General features: G+C 46.2%; 1 protein-coding gene across 1 annotated transcript; it reads left to right on the top strand.

The window, feature by feature from the left end:
* The first annotated feature begins 6,559 nt into the window (after window positions 1-6,559).
* On the top strand, window positions 6,560-22,679 carry LOC115644408 (glioma pathogenesis-related protein 1-like). Its single transcript, XM_030548703.1, has 6 exons — window positions 6,560-6,940; window positions 15,583-15,828; window positions 18,357-18,466; window positions 20,224-20,306; window positions 21,814-21,840; window positions 21,927-22,679. Exons 1-6 carry the CDS (start codon window positions 6,761-6,763, stop codon window positions 22,094-22,096), a joined length of 816 nt encoding a protein of 271 aa, XP_030404563.1. The 5' UTR covers window positions 6,560-6,760; the 3' UTR covers window positions 22,097-22,679.

Raw genomic sequence — 22,679 nt, 5'->3', positions numbered from 1 at the left:
AATTATCTGAGAATTTTGAAAATCCCCTTCCTATTTGCTCAGCAAGGCATGGAGTGCTCTCAGTGAATCTTTCCAGGTGGCCCTGCCTCCACACGCCTGGCGATCCCCAGTATGGAGTAATGGTGAGGTGGTGGACCTCATCAGTATTTGTGGGGAGGAAGCTGTCCAGTCCCAGCTGAGCTCCAGCCATAGGAGTTATCATACCTTCAGGCAGATATCAAGGGACATGATGGAAAGGTACCAGGACCGGGATGCACTCCAGTGCAGGGTAAAAGTGAAGGAGCTGCGGAATGTCTACCACAAAGCCTGTGAGGCAAACCACCGCTCCTGTGCTGCCCCCATGACCTGCCATTTCTACAAAGAGCTGGACGCAATACTTGGGGGTGATCTCACCTCCACTCCGAGGACCACCATGGACACTTCAGAGCCCAGTTCAACGAGGCAGGAGGAGGAGGAGGAAAGCAGGAGCAAGGGTGCTGAAGAGATGGGAGACAGCCCGGCATCCCTATATGCATCCAGCCAGGAACTGTTCTCAAGCGCAGTGGCTGGTGATTGGGAATAGACAAACACCAGAGGAGGTGTCCAGTAAATGGCTTTTATTTTGGGAAGGAAGTTGTTCAGTGTGGGCTCTTGAGGCGAGGAGGGTTAGGGCTGCATGCATGCCTAGATGCAGAATAGGGCGTTGACGTGATCTCTCACATCATGATAATTGGGGTCAGTGATCTCTTCAAAGGTCTCATGAAGAAGCTGGGCAATCCGCTTGCACAGGTTCCTTGGGAGAACTACTGTGCTCCTAGTCCCAATCAGGCTAACATGTCCATGCCACTGCGCTGTGACAGGTAGGGGGACCATTGCTGCACACAGACAAGCTGCATATGGGCCAGGGCAGAAGCTGCATTGTAGTAGAAGACCCTCCCTTGCTTCCCAGGTCACCCTCAGCAGTGAGATATCTTCCAGGACGAACTCCTGTGGAAAATGTGGGGAGAGTGTTCAGTATAGGGGCCTTGTGCAGCTGTTAGCTCTCCCCAAGGCACAGAAACCCAGAGGACAGTACGCCCGTGAAACAATCAGTTCCCTTTGACCCTGTGCTTACTCACCATTTTGGGGCTCCCGTGGGTAATGTGCACTCGCTTTGGGATGGGCAAATTCTGCTATTGTGTAGACTGTGCTTGTCTTTAAGTACAGGGGAATCATTCCTCTGTCTGGTGGGAACAATGCTGCCTTTGTTAAGTGTTGCATTTTGCCTTTACAGATGCAACCTTGAGATCTCAGCCATCCTTGTTATCACTGTCCGAAAGACTCCAAAGAACTAGGAAAAGGCCACGCAGAAGCAAAGTAATGCAGTAATGAGGTAATGCAGTAGTCCCTTAAGGAAAATCAAAAAGCGCAGGAGTGGTGGGAGAGTGAAAGGAGGGTCCATCAGCAGAATGCAGATTGCTGGCACCAAAGCACGGAGCGGCTGCTAAGCATTATGGAATGCCAAGCAGACTCAATACAGGCACTCGAAGCAATGCAGGCGGAGCACTACCGTGTTCCCCGCACCTAGCAGCCCTTGTCCCAAAACTCTTTCCCTTGTCCCCCCATGTCACCTCCAACCCACTTTCCCCCACATCCTGGTTCTTATCGCCACTAGCTGCCTCCAACACCTGTAGCTTCATCACCCAGCCCTGCAAACTACAACCCTGACCCACTGCACTCAACCTCCATCACCATGCATTTTAGCCAGCCTGAAGTGCAGCACTCTTGGCACAGCACTCCAGACAGGAAGCTGAGTATGATAACAGGACGTACAGAAATCTGTGACTGAAACATTCCTCTCCCCACCCCACCCCTTTTCCCTCTCTGTTTCCCAAGCAGTTGTGTTTCTTTTCAATATATGCATTTTTTGGCTTTGAAACATTCTTTATTATTGCATTAAGTAAAAGATACCTTAGCCCAGGAAAGCAACAGGCACTGCAAGTTGGTATAGCAAACAGATTCCTAACAACATTGGAACCACTTCTCCTAACTCCTGTGTAGGACACCAAACGTTACTGGTGGCTTTCAGCCTCAAATTCCTCCCTCAAGGCATCCCTAATCCTTGCAGCCCTGCGCTGGATCCCTCTAATAGTCCTGCTCTCTGGCTGTTCAAATTCAGCCTCCAGTTTAAGAAACTCCGAGTTCCCTGCCTGAGTGAATCTTTCATCCTTCACTTCACAAATGTTATGGAGGATACAACGTGTGGATAAAACCGTGGCGGTGTTGTCATCGGCCAGGTCCAGCTTCCCATACAGACAGCACCAGCAGCCCTTTAAATGGCCAAAAGCACACTCCACAGTCATTCTGCGCTGACTCAGCCTGTTGTTGAACCACTCCTTGCTGCTGTCAAGGCTCCCTGTGTATGGTTTCATGAGCCATGGCATTAAAGGGTAAGCGGGGTCTCCAGGGATCACAATGGGCATTTTGACTTCCGCCACAGTGATCTTCTGGTCTGGGAAGAAAGTCTTGGCTTGCAGCTTCCTGAACAGGCCAGTGTTCCAAAATATGTGTGCGTCATGCACCTTTCTGGGCCAGCTTGTGTTAATGTCTGTGATCCACAAGTGCCTGGAGAACCATAGAGAAATACCAATTCCGATTAATGTCCTCATAGGCTAGGTGGGCTGGTGCCAGAATTGGAACATGCACCCCATCTATTGCCCCTCCACAGTTCGGGAAACCCATTTGTGCAAAAAGTCAGCCACAATGTCATGCACATTACCCAGAGTCACGGTTCTTCTGAGCAGGATGTGATTAATGCAAACTTGCATCAACACAATTCCAATGGTAGACTTTCCCACTCCAAACTGGTTAGCAACCGATCAGTAGCTGTCTGGAATTACTAGCTTCCAGATTACAATAGCCACCCACTTCTCCACCATCAGGGCAGTTCTCAATCTCATGTCCTTGCACTGCAGGGCTGGGGCGAGCTCATCACACCATCCCATGAAAGTGGCTTTTCTCATCTGAAAGTTCTTAGCCACTGCTCATCATCCCAGACTTGCATGACAATGTGATCCCACCACCCAGTACTTGTTTCCCAAGCCCAGAAGCAGCGTTCCACGGTGGTGAGCATGTCCATGAATGCCACAAGCCATCTCGTGTCATATGCATTATGTGAGTCAACATCATTGTCAGACTCCTCACTGTCAGTTTGCAGCTTAAGAAGTAACTCGACTGCCAAATGTGATGTGCTGGCGATACCCATCAGCATATTCCTCAGTACTTCGGGCTCCATTCCTGCAGACTGAAAGGCAAGGCAGAGCACGCAGTACAAAAAACTTTGAAAGATGGCGCCAAATGTGGACGGAAACATAAGGATTTCTGGGATGCAAAGCGATGCACCACAGGGCATTGGAACAGGATCCAGAATGCCCCGCAGCCTCCACCCCCTTCCCACAAGCCACAGCGCCAGAATGGGAAGGGGTGCTCTGTGGGATAGCTGCCCATAACGCACTGCTCCCAATGCTGCTGCAAGTGCTGCAAATGTGGCCACGCCAAAGTACTTGCAGCTGACAGTGTGACCACACTGCAGCGCTTTCCCTCCTGTGCTCTCCAAGGGCTGGTTTAACTTATAACGCTCTACATCTGCAAGTGTAGCCATCCCTAACATACTGACTTGGTACTAGTGAAGGAACTGAGGGTCGGTTGGTCGTTTCATCCTCTTTTATGCCCCCTTTGCTCAAAGGCATGAAGGGAACAGGTGTGGCCCAAGGAACACTGCTGCCTGCAAGGCCATGGCTACACTGGCACTTTAGAGCACTGCAACTTTCTCTCTCAGGGGTGTGAAAAAAACACCCCCCTGAGCACTGCAAGATACAGCTCTGTAAAACGTCAGTGTAAACAGTGCCACAGTGCTGGGAGCGTGGCTCCCAGTGCTGCAAGCATGGCAGGAAAGTTTGTAGAAATTTTGGTGGTGCCCAGAACCCGCCCCCCCAACTCCGCCCCCTCAAACTCCACCTCCATCTGCCTAAGGCTCTGGGCAGAGTTTCAGGGGGGATGTTTGGGGTGCAGGTCCTGGGCTGGGGATTAGGGTGCAGGAGGGGTGCAGGCTTTGGGAAGGAGTTTGAGTGCTGGGTGCAGGCTCCGGGCTGGGGCAGGGAGTGGGTGTGCAGGAGGGGGTGAGGGCTGCAGGCTTTGGGACAGAGCTTGGGTGCAGGCTCTGGGCTGGTGGTGGGGATGCAGGCTCTGGGCTGGTGGTGGGGTTGTAGGAAGGGGTGAGGGGTGCAGACTCTGGGAGGGAGTTTGGGTGCTGGGTGCAAGCTCTGGGCTGGGGCAGAAGGTGGGTGTGCAGGAGGGGGTGAGGCTTTGGGATGGAGTTTGGGTGCAGGCTTGGCTGGGGTGGGGGTGTAGGAAGGTGGAGGTGGTGCACGCTGGGGCAGAGGATCAGGCTTCAGGGGAATGAGGGTTGGGGCTGAGGGGTTCATGATGCAGGGGGGCTCAGAGCTGGGGCAGAGGCTCAGGATGTAGAGGGATGAGGGCTCTGGCTGGGGATGACGATCAGGGTGCAGAGGGATGAGGGCTCTGGCTGGGGATGAGGAGTTTAGTGCATTGGAGAGGCTCAGGGCTAGGGCACAAGGGCAGGTTAAGGGCAGCCTGCCTTGCCATTAGCAGATGGCAGGAGCTAGGACCCTGGGGCAGCAGACAGCAGTTCTGCCGGGAGCCGTTCTCTGGCAGCAAGAGCAGGCAGGGACGCGACGGAGGGGGGACGCAGGAGGAAGGGTGAAAGGGGGAGGCTGGGACCCGCTCCAGGCAGGGACGTGGCGAGGCAGGGCGGTGAGGGGAGACCCGCGGGGGCCGGGGCCGGGACCCAATCCAGGCAGGGCCGGAGGAGAGACCCAGCTCCAAATATTGCTGGAGCAGGGCCCCCAGCCCTGAATTTTCCTGGAGCCCAAGCACCTCGAGCCCATATAACCTGCCACCTATGGCTGCAAGCTAAACCCCATGAGGATGTGGAGTACGTGCAGCGCTGGGAGAGCTCTCTCCCAGCACTGGCGCTGCGACTACACACACACTTCAAAGCACTGCCGCGGCAGCGCTTTGAAGTTTCGAGTGTAGCCATACCCTAAGGTTCCAATCTCTGGCACACACTGTGCATAGATTTATAGACTCCAGTGTCAGAAATGATCACTGTGGTCAGGGCCATCCTTAGGATTTATGGGGCCCTATGCCCAACAGCAGCCTGGGCTTGCATGTGTATTTTAGATAAGGGTGGTCTTTTGAAGGATTTATTTAAAAAACAATATGTCTGAAGATCCAAGCATTTAAGCCTACAGATGAATACTCAGATTGTGCATCTAAAAATCTATGCAGGGATTTTTTAGTTGTGTGTTTTTTATAATCTTCATCAACATGCTAATGAAATATTTTTAAAGCAAATTTTAAATTAAGGTCTTATAGACTAACGTTCTGAATAAACACTTGATCTTAGCCATGAGACCAAGAAGCACAACTGTTTTTGTCAGTACATTCAGAAACTGACAGTAGATTCCTGGGGTTTGGCAAATGCCTGTTAAATCCTTCATTACCACTTGAATGACTCTTAACAGTTTCAGTGTTGTGCTAATTGGTCTGGCAGGCTGGAAGGCTTTTTCACTTTTAAGAACTAGATCCCCTCCAGAGAAAGACTCACCAGGCTGCAGCAGGAGAGATCAGAACACAAATACAAAGAGCCGTAAAGCTGGACCCTCAGGGCTGCCCGGAGGGGGAGGGCAAGTGGGCGATTTGCCCCAGGCCCCGCAGGGACCCCGCGAGCTCTGGCTGAGAATCCCTTCCCTAGCTACTCACCTTGTGGTGGTCTGGGTCTTCGGTGGCATTTCAGAGACGGGCCCTTCACTCACTCTGGGTCTTCGGCAGCACTTTGGCAGCAGATCCTTCAGTGCTGTCAAAGACTCGGAGCGAGTGAAGGACCCGCCGCCTCAGACTTGGAGCACTGCCTGGTGAGTACAGGTGCCACAGCGGGTGGCACCTTTTTTATGTCTGCTCTCCCACTTTGCCCCAGGCCCCCTGAATCCTCTGGGCAGCTCTGTGGACACTAAGACCCAGGGTGCCCCAAATTTTTGGATGCGTATGCCTGAGGACAGCCCTGACTGTGATCATCTACTCAGACCTCCTGTATAACACGGACCATAGGACTTCCCCATAATAATTTCTAGAGCAGATCTGTTAAAGTTACACCTTATTTTCAATCTGAAACAAGAAATGAAACACATGCAGACAACACATCTTGAAGAACTCCAGTTACAATACAGGTAATTAACATTTATGTAAGAAGTGCATTGCTGTAGAGTTCACTAATTTGGGCCAGTCTAAACTCCAGAAGTTGCTGCCAGAAATTGAGGACAGGGGTGCCAGTGGGGTGGCGAAGGTGGTGGGAGGTTCCCCCCATATCACCAGCTGGAGCAACACTGCTTGTTCCTCCCTTCCCTCCCCTGCCAGGAGCAACATTGCATGCTCCTCTCCCCGCTCCCGACTCTGGCCTATTCTTTGCCCTGCCAATATAAATGCTCACTAAAACAGAAACTCGACAGCATCAGTGCAAAATTTATTTACCACAATTTCCGCATTCTTTTTTGGGGGTTGCTGAAGCTGATTCGTTTCCTGTTAGCAATACCCTATCAAGCAGCTGTAATTTGAAGATAAAACTCAGCCTTCCAGCCAAAACACCGTCTGGGGATCTAAGAGCACCGTATATAGCCAAAATATTCTGCTTTCAAAGTTGAAAGATCAGAGAGACTTGAGAATCATGAAAATCACGCTGTCCCTTCCTGTGCTGGTAGTACTGGCTCTCTCAGTTTGCTGCTACTCTTACGAGCCAAATACTTTACCTGATACAAGAGACAAACAGTTTATTGAGGAGTGCGTGACGGCTCATAACCATTTTCGGTCCCGGGTGAATCCAGCAGCTAGCAACATGCTTCACATGGTAAGGGGACCTTCAACAATATTTTCCTCCTCACTTGCACACAGACGGTGAACGTTGTAATGGTGTTAACTGTTCTCGTGAGGATTTACTTTTGCAACTGGCTATGAAAGCTTCTCAGCTATGCTAACCCTCCTTGAATCATAGTTTAAAAACAAAACAAAAAAACCATCCCAAAGCTTCAAACCACTGCAGTAAGGCTCCAGTTATGACAGCTGGACACATACCTGCTCAGTGCCTCTCCCGGGGTTCAGATGGATTTTTCAAACCTCACTTCTACGCTTGAGGTTTATGCTATGAAAATCCTCCTTGTTTTAAACTGTCATAGCTCAGCAGCCGCTGCATGATTTATAAAAAGAACAGGAGGATTTGTGGCACCTTAGAGACTAACTAATTTATTTGAGCATAAGCTTTCGTGAAGCACTAAGGGTATGGATACACTTACATTTGTACAGCGCTGGGAGTTATAGCTGTCTTCGTACAGCTATGTAGGGAAAGAGCTGCAGTGTGGCCACATTTGCAGCGCTGTTGGGAGTGGTGCATTGTGGGCAGCTATCCCACAGAGCACCTCGTCCCATTTTGGCGCTGTGGGTTGTGGAAAGGGGACGGGGGGGGTCATTCCGCTTCCTGTTCCAACGCCCCGTGGTGCATCGCTTCACATCCCAGCAGTTTGGCGCCACTGTGAGTCTGCAGCGCGATTTCTGTTACTAATGGAGCCTGAGCTGCTGAGGACTTTGCTGATGAATGTCGCCAGCACATCACGTTTGGCAGTTGAGCTATTCCTTCAGCTCCAAAGTGACAGTGAGGAGTCCGATGATGATATCGATTCGCCTGATGCACGTGACAATACATTGCTTGTAACGGACATGCTCAGCACCACGGAACGCCGCCTTTGGGCTCGGGAAACAAGCACTGAGTGGTGGGATCACATCGTCCTGCAAGTCTGGGATGACGAGCAGTGGCTGCAGAACTTTCGGATGAGAAAAGCCACTTTCATGGGACTGTGTGCTGAGCTTGCCCCAACACTGCGACGCAAGGACATGAGATTGAGAGCTGCCCTGTCAGTGGAGAAGCGAGTGGCTATTGCAATCTGGAAGATGGCAACTCCAGACAGCTACCGATCGGTCGCGAACCAGTTTGGAGTGGGAAAGTTGACCGTTAGAATAGTGTTGATGCAAGTTTGCAGGGCCATTAATCGCATCCTGCTAAGAAGAACCGTGACTCTGGGGAACGTGCAGGACATTCTGGATGGCTTTGCACAAATGGGGTTTCCTAACTGTGAAGGGGTGATAGATGGGACGCATATTCCTATTCTGGCACCACCTCACCTGGCATCCGAGTACATTAATCGGAAGGGGTATTTCTCTGTGGTTCTCCAAGCGCTTGTGGATCACCGTGGGCGTTTCATTGACATTTACAGAGGATGGCCTGGAAAGGTGCATGATGCATGCATCTTTCAGAACAGTGCCCTGTTCAGGAAGCTGCAGGCCGGGACTTTTTTCCCAGACCGGAAGATCACGGTAGGGGATGTTGAAATGCCCATTGTGATCCTTGGAGACCCCGCTTACCCCTTAATGCCATGGCTCATGAAACCGTATACAGGGAAGCTTGACAGGAGCAAAGACTGGTTCAACTACAGGCTGAGCCGGTGCAGAATGACTGTGGAGTGTGCTTTCGGCCATTCAAAGGGACTCTGGAGGTGTCTTTATGGGAAGCTAGACTTGGGGGACAGCAGCATCCCTGCGGTTATATCCGCGTGCTGTACCCTCCATAATATTTGTGAAGGGAAGGGTGAAACATTCAGTGAGGAATGGACCTCCGAGGTTCAATGCCTAGAGGCTGAATTTGCACAGCCAGAGAGCAGGGCTAGTAGAGAGGCCCAGCACAGGGCTTCCAGGATTAGGGATGCCTTAAGGGAGCAATTTGAAGCTGAAAGCCAACAGTAATGTTTGGTGCCTTGCACGGGAGTGAAGTGCAGTGGTTACAATGATCTGCAGTGCCTGTTTTTCCCTTGGGGTACAGTATGTTTCACTTTCTGCAATAATAAAAAATGTTTTAAAAGCCAAGAAATCAGTTATTCAAAATACAGTACATAAAAGGGCAGGGGGGTAGGGTGCTGACCTGTACATTCAGAGGTTTGAATATGTCCTGCCCGGATTGTTGTACAATGCCTGCTGCACTTCAGGATTAATATGCTGCATGGTGATGGGGGTTGAGTGCATAGGGTAAGGGTCATAGTTCTCAGGGCTGGTAGGTGAACGTACAGGCGTTGGGGGCAGCTGGTGGTGGTAAGAACCAGGATGCTGGAGAAGGGGGGTTTTGAGCAAACAGTGGGGCATAAGGGAGAGAGCTTTGGGATGTGAGGGGGGTTAGCACGGTAGTGATCTGCCTGCATGGCTACAAGAGACTGCATACAGTCCGCTTGGTGCGTCAGGAGGCTTATCAGCTGCTTTGTGCTTTTCTTGGTAGCCATTTCCTTTTTCCTGCTTTGTGTTTCCCTCCACTGATGCATTTTCTCTCTCCAGTCCTGCAGCCTCTTATTCTCTCTGGCATACTGATTCATAACTGCTTTCACCAAATCTTCTTTGCTTTTCCTTGGTTTCCTCCTCAAGTTCTGTAGTCTTTCAGCAGGCTGTGATAGGGCCGGAGAATTCAAGGACACTTTAAAAAAAAAACAGAAATAGAAACATTTATTACAGAGGCTGCATTGTTTATAATCACAGTGAAGGAGTTTGTAGACTATTTGTAGCATCATTTACACATAGCAAACATAGCACAGAGAGACACAGCAGCAAAGACATGGTGAGTAATGGGGAATGAGTGATTTATGAATCCATGTTGCTGCCACGGCTCACTTGGGAAGGGGAACTGCTTGAGTCACGGCTCACTGGGGTTTCTGTGCATTGGGGAAAGCAGAGAGCAGCTGGGGGGAAAGTGCACTGAACACCACCCCCACAATTGCCACAGCAGTTACTCCTGGAATCAATGTTTCTGCCGCGACTCACCTGGAAAGGGGGGCTGCTTGAGACAGGGCTCATTGGGGTATCTGTGCATTGGGGAAAGCAGAGAGCAGCTGGGGGGGACCTGCACTGAACACTATCCCTACATTTTCCACAGGATTTTATCCTGCCAGATATCTCGCTGCTGCGTGTTACCTGGGAAGAGAGGGAGGGTCTTCTACAGCAATGTGGATTCCACTCTGGTCCCTATGCAGCTTGCCTGTGTGCAGCAATGGTCCCCCCACCCCTCACGGCACAGTGGCGTGGAGGCGTTAGCCTGACTGGGACAAGAACAACAGTGGCTCTTCCTATAAACTTGCGCAAGCGCATTGCCCATGCTCTGGCTGAAACTTCTGAAGAGATTACAGAGGTTGATTACCGCAATGTGATAGACCACATCAATGGGCTATTCCACATCTAGGCATGCATGCAGCCATAACCCATTCCCTCCCCTCCCAAAACATTTCCATCCTTAAAATAAAAGCTGCTTATAGGGAACCCGCTCCTCTGCTTCTTCTTTACCAACAAGTTCCAGCTGCTGTGACTGGCTAGCCTCCTCCTGGCTTGAGAAGAGCTCCTGGCTGCATGCCTCCTGGGACTCCAGGGTGTCTCCCTCCACCCCAGTAGCCTCACTCTCAGCTTCCTCTACACCCTCCCCCTCTTCTCCCTGCTCTGAACTCTCCATCGTGCTCCTCGGATTGGCAGTGGGGTCACACCCAAGTATCGCATCCAGCTCCTTGAAAAAACAGCAGGTCGTGGGGGCAGCTCCTGAGCGGCGGTTTCCCTCACGGGCTTTGCAACAGGCACTCTGCAGCTCCTTTACTTTTACCCTGCACTGCACCGCGTCCCATTCATGGCCCCTTTGCAGCATGGACTTTGATATCTGCCCATAGGTATCATAATTTCTACGGCTGGAGCGCAGCTGTGACTGCACAGCTTCCTCACCCCAAACACTAATGAGGTCCTGCAGCTCGCAAGTGTTCCATGCTAGGGCTCGTTTGGGGCGTGGAGGCATGGTCAGTGATTGATTGATTGATTGCACTCCACACCTGGCTGAGCAAACAGGAAGGGGATTTTTTAAATTCCCGGGGCATTTAAAGGGCGGGTCACCTGAGCCCAGGGCAGTGGAGTGTGAAACGATGAGCAGAGTGGCTGAAAAGGTATGCTGGGATACCTCCTAATACCCTGGAGGCCAATAAAAGCGCTTTTGGTGGCCACACTTGATGACTAGCGCTGCATCACCAGCACTGGAATCGCTACACCCCAAGCAGACCAGGTGTACAGCCAGCGCTGCAGCCAGGGAGTTGCAGCGCTGGCTGTGCTTTGCAAGTGTGGACACAGACAGATCCAGCATTCCGGTAAAATACACAAAATCCCCTTAAGGGGAGAACTCCCATTTGTGAACTGCAGCAGTGATTCCCTTTCCGTAGCTCAAGGGACTCACAAACTACATAGATAAATGTGTTATAACTATGTGACAGAAACCCTGCTGTTCTTTTCAGAGGGACAAGTCCTTTGGAGATTTTCTTCAATTTCAAAGTCCTGGGAAACACCCCACCCTACCTAGTTCCCTTTCTTGCTAGAATGGGTAATATTTAGGCTGTGATGCTTCTTGCATCTTCTCGCTGGAGAAATCTTGATTTCCCTGTCTTGAAGTTCAGTAATGAAGATATATTGCAGCTGTGGCCAAATATATTCCAGGGAAATATCTGCCACCACATAAGATGCACTGTGTCCCTGCTCAGCAAGATCCCTGCCAACATTCTAATAAACTCATTTGCATATATGGCAATTGGAGTGACCAGCAACTGTATATCCACCACCAGGAAAGAGGTAGCCAGTAAGCAGCAGAACCTCTGCACACAGAAACCATGAGTGACTTTGCTGAGACAGCAACTTGAGAGGCAATTCTTTTTTTCTGGATAAACACCACAAACTGGAAGTTGGAAAATGGTTTTTCTTTTTACAGTTATGAGAATAGTGTTTGTTAGTTACAGTACGTGCTGGTTCAAAGTTTCCAGACAAAGCTGGCTCTCTCACTAGGTTCTATCTGGGTTCTGTCTGGCTATCCCCCGTCAAGGTTCTTTTACTGGTGCTTATCACCATCCTGAGTCCTGTATGTCTTATTGAAAGGGCACTAGGGTTGTATATTAGGGTTACAGCAATGAAGTGCAGAATTCCTTAGTTTTAAATTGACACAAAATCTGAAAAATTACACTCACAGATTATAGGGGAAAGATTATAATCATATTACAACTAGCATAAGGCCTAAAAACCTTGATAGCATTATTTCTGAAGGTCAGACTAAATCAACCCCTCCTCCCCCTCCCCCTCCAATGAGGTATCTAATGTGAAGGAAGCAATAGGGGAAGTGCCAAAATCTATTGCAAAATGCAATGTAGTGTAAAACCACATACTGCTTAGCTCTTCAACAATTAAAAGCTAAGTATGACTAAAGAAGGTTACAGTATTTCACTTGGAGCCCTGGTTTACATCAGGGCAAATCTACACTACAAAATTAAGTTGACCTAAGTTACACTGATATATAGCCACCACAGTAATTAAATCAATGTTACATGTTTACACTACACTCCTTGTGTCAGTGGTGTGCAGCCTCACCAGGAGCGCTTGCACTGATTTAACTGCTAGCATGGGGCATTGTGGGACAGTTTCTGAAAGACAGCAACAGTCAATGTAAGCAAACCGTTTCTACACTGACACTGCGATGACCTAACTACATCAACTTAAGTGCTACATCTCCCTCAGAGGTGGAGTTATTAAGTCAGTGTAGAGGGCGACTTACATTGGTGGGAGCTACATATTATTGGGAACACTTACAGAGTTAGATCGTCATGAGACAGCTTACATTGACCTAACTCTGTAATATAGACCAGGCCTCAGATGAGGCTCAGGTTTCTATCTAGAGACATAAGAGAATGAACTCAAGACAATCCACCTTTTTGAGAACAGCCTCTTTAAAATGGAAATACGTATGTGAAAAGCATTTCCTCTTTCTCTGCAGGCAAGCAACAAAAATACAAGAAGAGGCTGCTGGTGGTGTTTGTGGTATCTTCAGCATCTAAAGAAAAAGTTGATTTCAAAATAACTATACACATCTTACTGAGAGGTTACAGTGGCATTACCAAGGAAGAGAGACTGTCAAATTCTTTATTGCAAACAAGTTAACTGACAAATGTAACCCTTTTCCCCTGCTCATTTTGTGGGAAGGCATTCTTTGGGCCTGATCCAAAGGCCATTCAAATCAGTGGAAAGACTCCCAGTGACTGCAATGGGATTTGGATCTGTCACTTGCTTGCAAGTATTCAGCAGTTTTCAACTGTTCACAGACTGTTCACTTTGGGTATGTTGACACTTCCTCAGGTACCGTGCTTCCCAGCAGAGATAAACAGACAAGAGCTAGCTCTGCTCGAGCCGATTTGCTAAAAATTGGGGGTGTAACTGGCCTAGCATTGTTGGCAGCTTGGGCTAGCTGCCCGAGTGCAAACCTGCCCACAACCCCAAGGTACAGAATCTGCCTGCTAGCCTGAGCCACTGCCCATGTTGTCCTGCTACACTTCTATTTTTAGCATGTTAGCAGGAGCAGAGCCAGTACATCCTTCTGCACACACTGGGAAGCGGGCTCCCAGATGCATGTAGTGATATTCTTTGCCTGTTTGTTACAGTGGTGCGTCATTGGTCACCCAAGTCATATGGCATTTTTTCGGCTCTCTAATTTGATGTGTGAATTATTTTTAAATGTGAACACAAAAGTGATGAGGAGTTAATGAACAATATGAGTATGTTTTCCATGTGGTATTTGTACAAAGAACAGCCATTCCTCACACACTCTTGCTGGCTTTTCACATGAATCAATCTTTGTTTATGTGAACAAAGATGCATTCACATGGAAAGCAAATAAGGGTTATAAATATGGTCAAACAAATCTGAGTGTTTACAAACACTGTTTCTGCAGGAGTCAAACAACTGTAGCTAGGAGTAGTCACAGAAAGAGGAAAAAAATACACAGATTCTTTTTGGGATAGAGGAGAAAAATTGAATTGCAAAGAAGAACAAAAACTACAGAACCCCAGGTCCCCCAAACTCTCTAAGCCAAATTCACTACTCGCAACCATTGACTGGGTCTCTTTCTTATAGTTCATAGGGGTTGCACAGGTGTAAACAGGAGCATTACTCTTAACTTGCAATAATATTAAGGCTGGAATTGGAAAGCAGTCTCTTGTAAATATTTGTTCAAGCAGATCTATTGTATTTGTTCTCTTTAAAAATTAAGGAAATATCAAATAACAGTTTGTCTAAATTACTGACAAAAGCTTGATAAACCAGTCAATGCGAAAAAACAGTCAATGCGAAAAACCAAACATCGCTAATATTTCAGTCAAGTTGTTTTCATATCAATTTTGTGAGACAAATCCAAGCAAAGTCAACGATTTAAACCATAAAAACTGCCATTATAACTCACTGTTCTGAAAGGAAATCACCTCAGCTTGGGTTAGTGACTAAATGGCAGATAAAACTATCTTAGCTTTTGTTGATTTATGCACAATTCACTTTTACAGTCTTAGCTGCAAAAAGAAAAAGAGAAGAAATACATATTTGCAGTGGGTTATAAAACGTCTCTCTAAAAATATGTTTAGAAATGAACTCAGTTTAATACTACTATGACATAATACAGTTTTCAGCACATTTCAAGTACTGTACTTAGATAAATGTCATAAGCTACATTTCATTGTGTTAGTTTTACATTTCTAGTAATCATTTAGTCCTTGACAGAGCAGTCAGTATTGATAATTAATGTGAAAAGAAGAAAATTTATTTACAGAAACTTAGGCAGTCAGAAGATGCAACAGAGAAATTCCACAAGTTAAAAATTTTCTAAAAATCAGAATACCTCATGCAAGCATGGAATTGATTGGGTCACTGAATTTTCACTATAAAAGGGGTCTTTTTAAAGATACAAGGGTAAGATCCCAGGGTTGAGTTTTCAGAAAGACAACTCTACATTTGTCCCAGGAGGCTTTGGGTGCACAAAGAAGAAAAAGCAAAACCAAACCAACACTTGTGCAAATAGGCATTTGAGGACACAAATGTCGTAGACAGCCATTTGACTGTCCGATTTGCATAGGCAAATTCAGATTTGTTTATGCAAATATGGATTTGGAGCCAACATTTGCACTCACAGAACTTGGCTTACTGTCCATAAAACTGGACAGATGGCAACACAAATTTGCTCTGAAATGCCTATGATGCTCTTGAAAATTAGTTCTTTAACACAGTAATGAATCCCTATTTTTTATTAAAGAGAGCATAAATGCCTACATTTGTTTTCCAAACAATTTTAGTGTTTGCCTTATAAACCCAGGAGTCCAGCAAAAACAGAAATTTGATGTGCCGGTCTGAATGAGTGGTTAAACTTATCAAAAATGAGTTCACAGGACTGTTTATCAGCTAGTTCTATAAAACTCCCAGAGCCCTTTCTTGGAAATCTCCGAGGAGGCCAGGAATTAATAGATATGCAGAACATATGACATTTTCACATCTGTGAATGGCCTCTCTAGGAAATTCCTTTGCATTACTGTTATGCCAATGTAGCTGAAAATGGTTTGTGTCTGTCTTTACATTTGGCAGAGCTGGGACCCAGATTTGGCAAAGACAGCCAGAGCATGGGCAAAGACATGTCAGTTTAAACATAATATCTATCTCAAGATACGCGGGAAGGCCCACCCTACCTTTACTTCTGTTGGAGAAAATATCTGGACTGGCTCTCTTCGCATGTTTTCTGTGACTGCGGCCCTCACTAGTTGGTACGATGAGTTCAAAGACTATGCCTATGGCACCAATACTTGCACCAACGTGTGTGGCCACTACACTCAGGTAAGTCATTTGCTACATTTCTCCATCTCAACTTCAAATTATTTTTGTCCATTGTAATTTAAAATGAGAGATTCCTATTCCAATTCAACAAACTATTTCTAAGTCTTGTAATCACATTGTGCACATGCTCTTTTTATTTCACTGTTTTAGAAAGGGCCCTTGAAATAAAGAGGATTTTTTTTTACCCTTTAAATTTAATCTTATTTTTGTTTCCCTGAAAAAGACTCCCTTCTAGCAAGGAATCAGATACAGACCCTCAGAATAGTAGTAACAATATAGGTTATTTAAGAGAGTTTGCTCAAAATCAGCATGGGGCAAGACTGGAAATTGGCTACAGGGTCTTTCAGTTTTCGGTCAGCAATCAAAAAATCAGGCTCAGAATGGTAATGACTATAAAATAATTATTACTGTTATCAGCTGTGTAATCCAGAAGCTATTTGCAATGCACAACTTTATTCGTCCTATATTTATGAAAAATATGCATCATTTTTATGTGCAAGTAGGTTTGCTTTATATTAATGATCTAAAAGTGAGAGAATACATATAAAGAGTCCCATTAAAAACTGCCTTCTGAGTGTACTGTGGCCTATATGTTAAATGAATTTGTGGCATCAGTCCAGTTCATAGCAGATAAGGTTCATGTCTCCTGTTGGCAGTCTCACCGAAAAGAGACTAAGGGTATGGATACACTTGAAATTTCAAAGCGCTGCCACAGCAGCGCTGCGTGAGCGCTGCAGCAGCAGCGCTTTGAAGCGTGAGTGTGGTCACAGCGCTGCACGTAAACCACATCCCTTACGGGTGTAGCTTGCCCAGCGCTGCGGCACTGATTACACTGAGGCTTTACAGTACTGTATCTTGCAGTGCTCGGTGGGTGTTTTTTCACACCCCTGAGTGCGAAAGTTGCAGCGCTGTAAAGTGCCAGTATAGCCAAGCCCTAAGGATCATGTGGACATGAAGGCTGAGCTGTTGAGCTTTGCCTATAGACAAAAAGAGGATTTCAGTTTCTGAGAGTATCATACCAGCATTTTTTGTGAGCAATAAATTCACTAAAACTTGTTGTAAAAAAGTTTAAAATAGGGTGGAGGAATGGTTCTAGAGCAGAAAGTCACATTCCTGGAATGTTGAGAAGCAGGAATCCAACTGAGAGCCTTTCATTCTCATTGGATAAAGAGTAACTTAGGTACTTTGAGCCAAACTGTGCTCTTAGGTAAATGTACATAACCTGACTGACTTCAGCATATGGGAAAATTGAGCTTAGTGAGAGATGAGCTGAATTGGGCCTTTATTACACGTCATGTCTTTGAACTGTTAACACTTTTCCAGATAGAAAAGTAGTGCTGGTCAGTGGACTACAATTAAGTAAATGAGACAGATTAAAAACACCTAACCCTCATGTTTGCTAGAAGTCATCAACTACCCTGGCAAAAGCAGCAAAGAGTCCTGTGGCACCTTATAGACTAACAGACGTTTTGGAGCATGAGCTCTCGTGGGTGAATACCCACTTTGTCAGATGCATGAAACAAGGGTAAGATCCCAGGGTTGAGTTCCAGGGTCATGCATCTGATGAAGTGGGTATTCACCCACGAAAGCTCATGCTCCAAAAGGTCTGTTAGTCTATAAGGTGCCACAGGACTCTTTGCTGCTTTTGCAGATCAAGACTAACACGGCTACCCCTCTGATACTTGATACCCTGGCAAAGTTATTTTCCTAGTCACACAAGATCAACATATGAAAATGCATCAGTGGAAAGAATTCCCGTTTGCCAGTGTTTTCAAGAATTTAATGTCTCCTCCTCTATATGCATTTACACATTAGATTGCGTTGAATATACATTGCATTACATATTTTGGGACTGGCTTGGTTACTTTATAGAAGCCAATCCCTGTACAGCATTCTCTGTGCACACACAACTTAGGCTATGTCTACATTAGCACATGTTGGTATAACTTATGTTGCCCAGGACTGTGAAAAACACACAGCCCTGAGCGACATAAGTTACACCAACAGAAGCACCAGTGTGGACAGCACTATGTCAGCAGGAGACGCTGTCCTTCCAATGTAGCTACTACCACTCACTGGAAGTGATTTAATTATGTTGACAGGAGAGCGCTCTCCTGTCGGCATAGAGTGGCTACATGGGAAACCTTACAGTGGTGCAGCTGCATCGGTACAGCTGTGCCACTGTCAGGTCTCTAGTGTAGACATGGCTTAACTCTGTACCTCATCTTTATGTTCCTGACTTATCCATTGTAAATGGCTTCCTGGATGTTCCACCTTTTCTTAGCTGGTACAGACATTCTGTTTCCAGACTGCTGATCCATTTACCTCCCTAGTCCTGTCTCCCAAGAAATGAGGCCTCACCCATGTCAAGCCAGGCTGACACACTGGAAAAGTAAAGAGTCCCTATGATACATTTTTCTTAGTTTAGCAATTGTGTGTTTGTGTCACAAGCACAGTAGCAGTCTCTCTGTAGTCCCATGAATGTTAAATCAGGTATTTTATTGTAGCTTATGTCCACTTCTTTTCAGGTTGTTTGGGCGACAAGTTACAAAGTTGGTTGCGCTGTTCACTTTTGCCCTACAGTAACAGGGTTTCGTGGATCTAATGCAGCACATTTTATTTGCAACTATGGGCCAGCGTAAGTCCTCTCATTACAATTATTTTACAAGGCTGTGGTGTGGGGGAGGAGTGACATGTTACTTTCTGGTAAACTTATACAGATAATGCTTGAAGCAGTAATGAGATCCTCTAGAGAAGGCCATGCCCAGCTCTCTTTGATCAGGGACAGAGCTCCCCACTGGAGTCAATAATGGGGCCAAAGAAAAAGGTAAAATAAGGGAGATGCTGGAAGATGGACTGCCTTGAATATTTGAGCAACTGATCTACTGACTGGTGTGTCACTGGCAAACCATACAGTTGATGCTACTTCTGAGCATGCATAGAAATTTAAGATTTTTGGGGGGCTCAATCTTAATTTTGAAATTTAAATTCAGGGGATTTAGCCCTAAAACACAGAGCCTTTATCTGTGTAAACCTCTCCACTCCTTTTATCTATTCAGTGGCCCTTTGGTGGAGAGGAGTAGTTCTCCAACTTAACTATGTCATTCTACACATAGGGTCTGTCTACACTGCAGTTGGAGGTGTGGTGGTAGCTTGGGTGGACATACCTGAGCTAGCTTTAATCTACCTCGATTGGGGTGATGGGCATGAGTGAGTGAGTGAGTGAGAGCAAGTACTAATAGCAGTAAAGCTATAGCAGCAAGGAGTCTAGCCTATGCTTGCCACCCAAGAAAGTATTTAGGGTTCCAGGCTCACAGGCCAAGTAATTACCCAGGGTCTTTTGCAGGCTTGTACAATTCCACAGTGAAGCCCATGCTGATGTGACTTCACTGTTCTCAATTCTCAGGCTAGCTAGTTTACATGATGCAATCATCCCTCCCTCCCTCACCCCCAACTGCAGTGCAGACATATCCTAGGGTAACCAAGATTGACTATAATACAAGACTGTACCCACAAATATGTCAAACCAGTGCTTTATAAAGTGTAATGCAGTATCCCTGGTCTGGACTTCTAATACATCTCTTGATACTGTGTGAACCAGCTTCCTATTGGTGTCCTTTATCACTGCTGAATAGTGGATTGAAACTCTATATGCTGTGTTTCTTGAACACCCAAATTCTATCCTTAGCATGTGAGTTAACCAAATCAAACTATACTTCATTTGGGCATCAGTTCCTCGAGTGTGCCATTTGATTTAGTGACATTCAACCCTGTGCATAGGGAGAGCACAACAGCTAAGGACCACTTAAATTCCTCTTAATCTTTCATTTGAGTGCCTTGTCCTCAAGAAGGTTTACATAAACAAAGAAATATGGGGTGAAATCCTGGCCCCATTGAGTTCAGTTAGGCTAGAATTTCACTCAGAAAGTCTCTAGAAAGGAAGGAGGGTGCGAAAAGAGATGGGGGAGGGGGGGAAAGAGACAACTGACTTCTATAACAGTCTGCATATAAACTGAAATAAAATAGCTCCCTTACAGATTTCCAGCCAGCCTGGCAGGGATTCCTCTATATTAAAATGTTCAGTGTGCACAAAAGAGAACAGTAACTCTTTCAGTGACATAGCTAAATATCACACTTCCAAAGTTCTCAGTCTCTGGAAGTTGAAATTTGGCAATGTTAAACTCAGGAAGGAAGATAGGCAAAACTTCATTAAAATTGAGTTCCTAAACATGGAGTCCAATCACTCCTGCTCTCTTCCACTTCACTGTTCTGTGTGAAAGGGACTTTGCTGTAGTTTTTTCCCATGATAAAAGAATTCCAACAAAATATGAACACAGGATATTCAAATTCTTCCCAAGGAGGTCAATATCAGAACAAAGTTGTTCCTCTTTGCAGTGGGAATTATCCAACATGGCCATATGACATGGGAGCAGCATGCAGCAAATGCAACGGTGAGAAGTGTGTGGATAAGCTATGTGGTAAGTAAAAAGGAAAGTCCCTAATTGAATGATATCATATGGAAAGACCCATATATAAGACACAATATCAATGGACCATTGTCACAAGACAGTGGTTGCTTGCTCTCAAGTACGTTTGAGAACCCACATCCAAAAGCCACGTATGGTGGGGATCCAAGCGTAGGAGGAAAAGAGAATATGAAGAACCCCTTTTCCACCCCAGGTAGCAAGAAACTCTCTTAGCACACCAGTGAGCATTAGGAGGGAGCCAGGCTAATACCCCCACCAGTGCAACAAAACCTCAAGGGAGAGGGTAGCCAGCCTGGGATCACAGCTAGGCCCAACCTTTTGTAAGCATTTGATTCTCTCCACAGCATGTGCTTGGGGTGGGGAGGCAGAGAGGCAATGTGCTGGTTTTTCAAAAGTAACATGAAGCAGCCTGGCTGCAAAAGTTTTCAGAAAATGTTCAGCCCAGTGACTGTACCACTGTGAATAAATACTTAATAGTCATTGGGCCAGAGACAGAGAACACAACATTACAATCCATCTGGGGAGGTAGAAGACCCAGGGTCCAGTCCCCTGCTCCAATCTCTCTTTTGTTATTCATCCACTGTGGAGCGACTTCAATAGAAGAGACCGAAGGAGCCCCAACATCATAATATCCAAAAGCTCAGGAGTTAGAACCTGCTCCTGGGGAAGGGGGAGACCCCTGTTCAGATCCTTCCCCTCCGAGAGGGAGAGTAGGGAATTGAACCTAACTCTCCTACATCCCAGAAGAACACCATAACCACTGGGCTAACAGTTGTAAGGTAGGTGGCAGCATCACTTCTTCCTCTGGCTGTTTTGGGTGGAGCAAGGCAGGCACTTAACTCATTCCTGCAAGAGGTACCTAAACTGCCTGACTTCAGGCTGTGGATTCCCATTAATGGATCACCAAGCAAAGATAGGGCCTAAGTCCAGGCTGCAGGGAGATGGGGCTATCAAGGACACATTCAGCATCTCCTATCAGGCTGCTCCCCAACTAGTGTATTGGCTTTTGTGGAATGCATTAATAGGCATTACTCTCTCCCCATTCATTGTATAGGGCCTAACTGAGACTGTGGATCAGTGTTTGTTCTGTGATTTTCTAGAAGCCTAAAAGTTAAGTGTTGCAACTTTCAGCATTGCAGCTCCTATGTCCCTTTGCGGAGCCAAGCCTAAGTAAACAGGGGTAGCATTAGTTGCAGTTATCAAAACCCACTTCCTCCATTTCAGCTACTAACGGCTAAAAGAAGCAGGTGATTATGAGCAAGTTCTGTCTCAGCCAGGCCTGGAAGTATCATTGTGGAAATACGTTATTCTCAAGTTTCCTCTTTTGGGCATTTTTCAATGTTTTATTAAAGTGAAACAGACATATTTGTATTACACCCAGGTGAGAAAAGCAAAAGTCCCAGAGTGTCTCATTATGTACTCAAGTTCTCAATTATTTTTCATTAAAATGGTTTCTAACTGGAAAACAAGCTTATGTTCCTTTCTCTTCTCTTGCCAGAAAATCCAGAGCGTGAGAAAGTCATAAGTATGTATCACAATCAGATATTGTTTCTTGAATTTGTTACCTTAAGTACAGTTCTGCTTAAAAATAATTCCTCTTTTTGTTTATAGGTAACTCTGGGTGGTATCCGGACTGGGACAGGTATCCAGACCAGGATAAAGCCATGTGTGACCAATATTGTATCACTGTTCTAGCTTTAAGGCCATTGTTAATTATATTGACTTTTGGAGCTGTTTGGTTTCTACAGAAGCATTATCCCCAAGTATCTATAAGTGACTAATACGCATTTGAAAGATTGCAGGAACACTTCAGGCTATTCTACTCCTATTCCACATGCAGATTTCCCCTACTCCATGGGCAGATTTATTAGTGCGGGGAAATCCAACACAATGATCTGTAGAATGAGGCCTAATCTATTAATGATGAGTGCATTTATTTATTTTCAAATCACATGCAAAAAAAGCCACCCACAACCCTTAATCCAAGGTAACTATCTGGATATAGGTGAAGGCTCACTGTAATTCGTTTGGTTAAGAGTTAAGGGCATGCATTCACCCTTCTCTTTTACGTGCTCTGTTATTTGAGGACCTAATGTCATCAAGCTTGTGCAGTTAACATGTAGCTAATTGCTGCTGTCCTTACCCAAAGGAGTAGTCCAATAGAAGTCAATTGGACTACTTATGTGAATAAATGAAGCAAGATTTGGCCTGTAACCTTTTGCATTTGACTCTGTAGGTGTTTAGTTTTTGTTTAAATGTTTGAGGGGATGACGAGAAGAGGCACAAGCGTAGTAAGAGGAGGCCCTAAGATATAAACCTTTGTATCAGAGGCCTGAGGCCTAAACTAAAGTAATGGTCAAGACT

This window comes from Gopherus evgoodei, chromosome 1 (genome assembly GCF_007399415.2).
Source record: "Gopherus evgoodei ecotype Sinaloan lineage chromosome 1, rGopEvg1_v1.p, whole genome shotgun sequence".
NCBI classification, from domain to species: domain Eukaryota; kingdom Metazoa; phylum Chordata; order Testudines; family Testudinidae; genus Gopherus; species Gopherus evgoodei.
Note: the sequence above shows the minus strand (reverse complement) of the source record. Positions and strands in the feature narration are given on the sequence as shown.

Excerpts from the sequence above, each read along its gene's own strand:
- LOC115644408 (XM_030548703.1), top strand. The coding sequence starts at position 6,761 with ATGAAAATCACGCTGTCCCTTCCTGTGCTGGTAGTACTGGCTCTCTCA. Across the intron at positions 6,941-15,582 it reads CTAGCAACATGCTTCACATG|AGCTGGGACCCAGATTTGGC; the intron begins GTAAGGGGACCT and ends TACATTTGGCAG. Across the intron at positions 20,307-21,813 it reads GTGTGTGGATAAGCTATGTG|AAAATCCAGAGCGTGAGAAA; the intron begins GTAAGTAAAAAG and ends TTCTCTTGCCAG.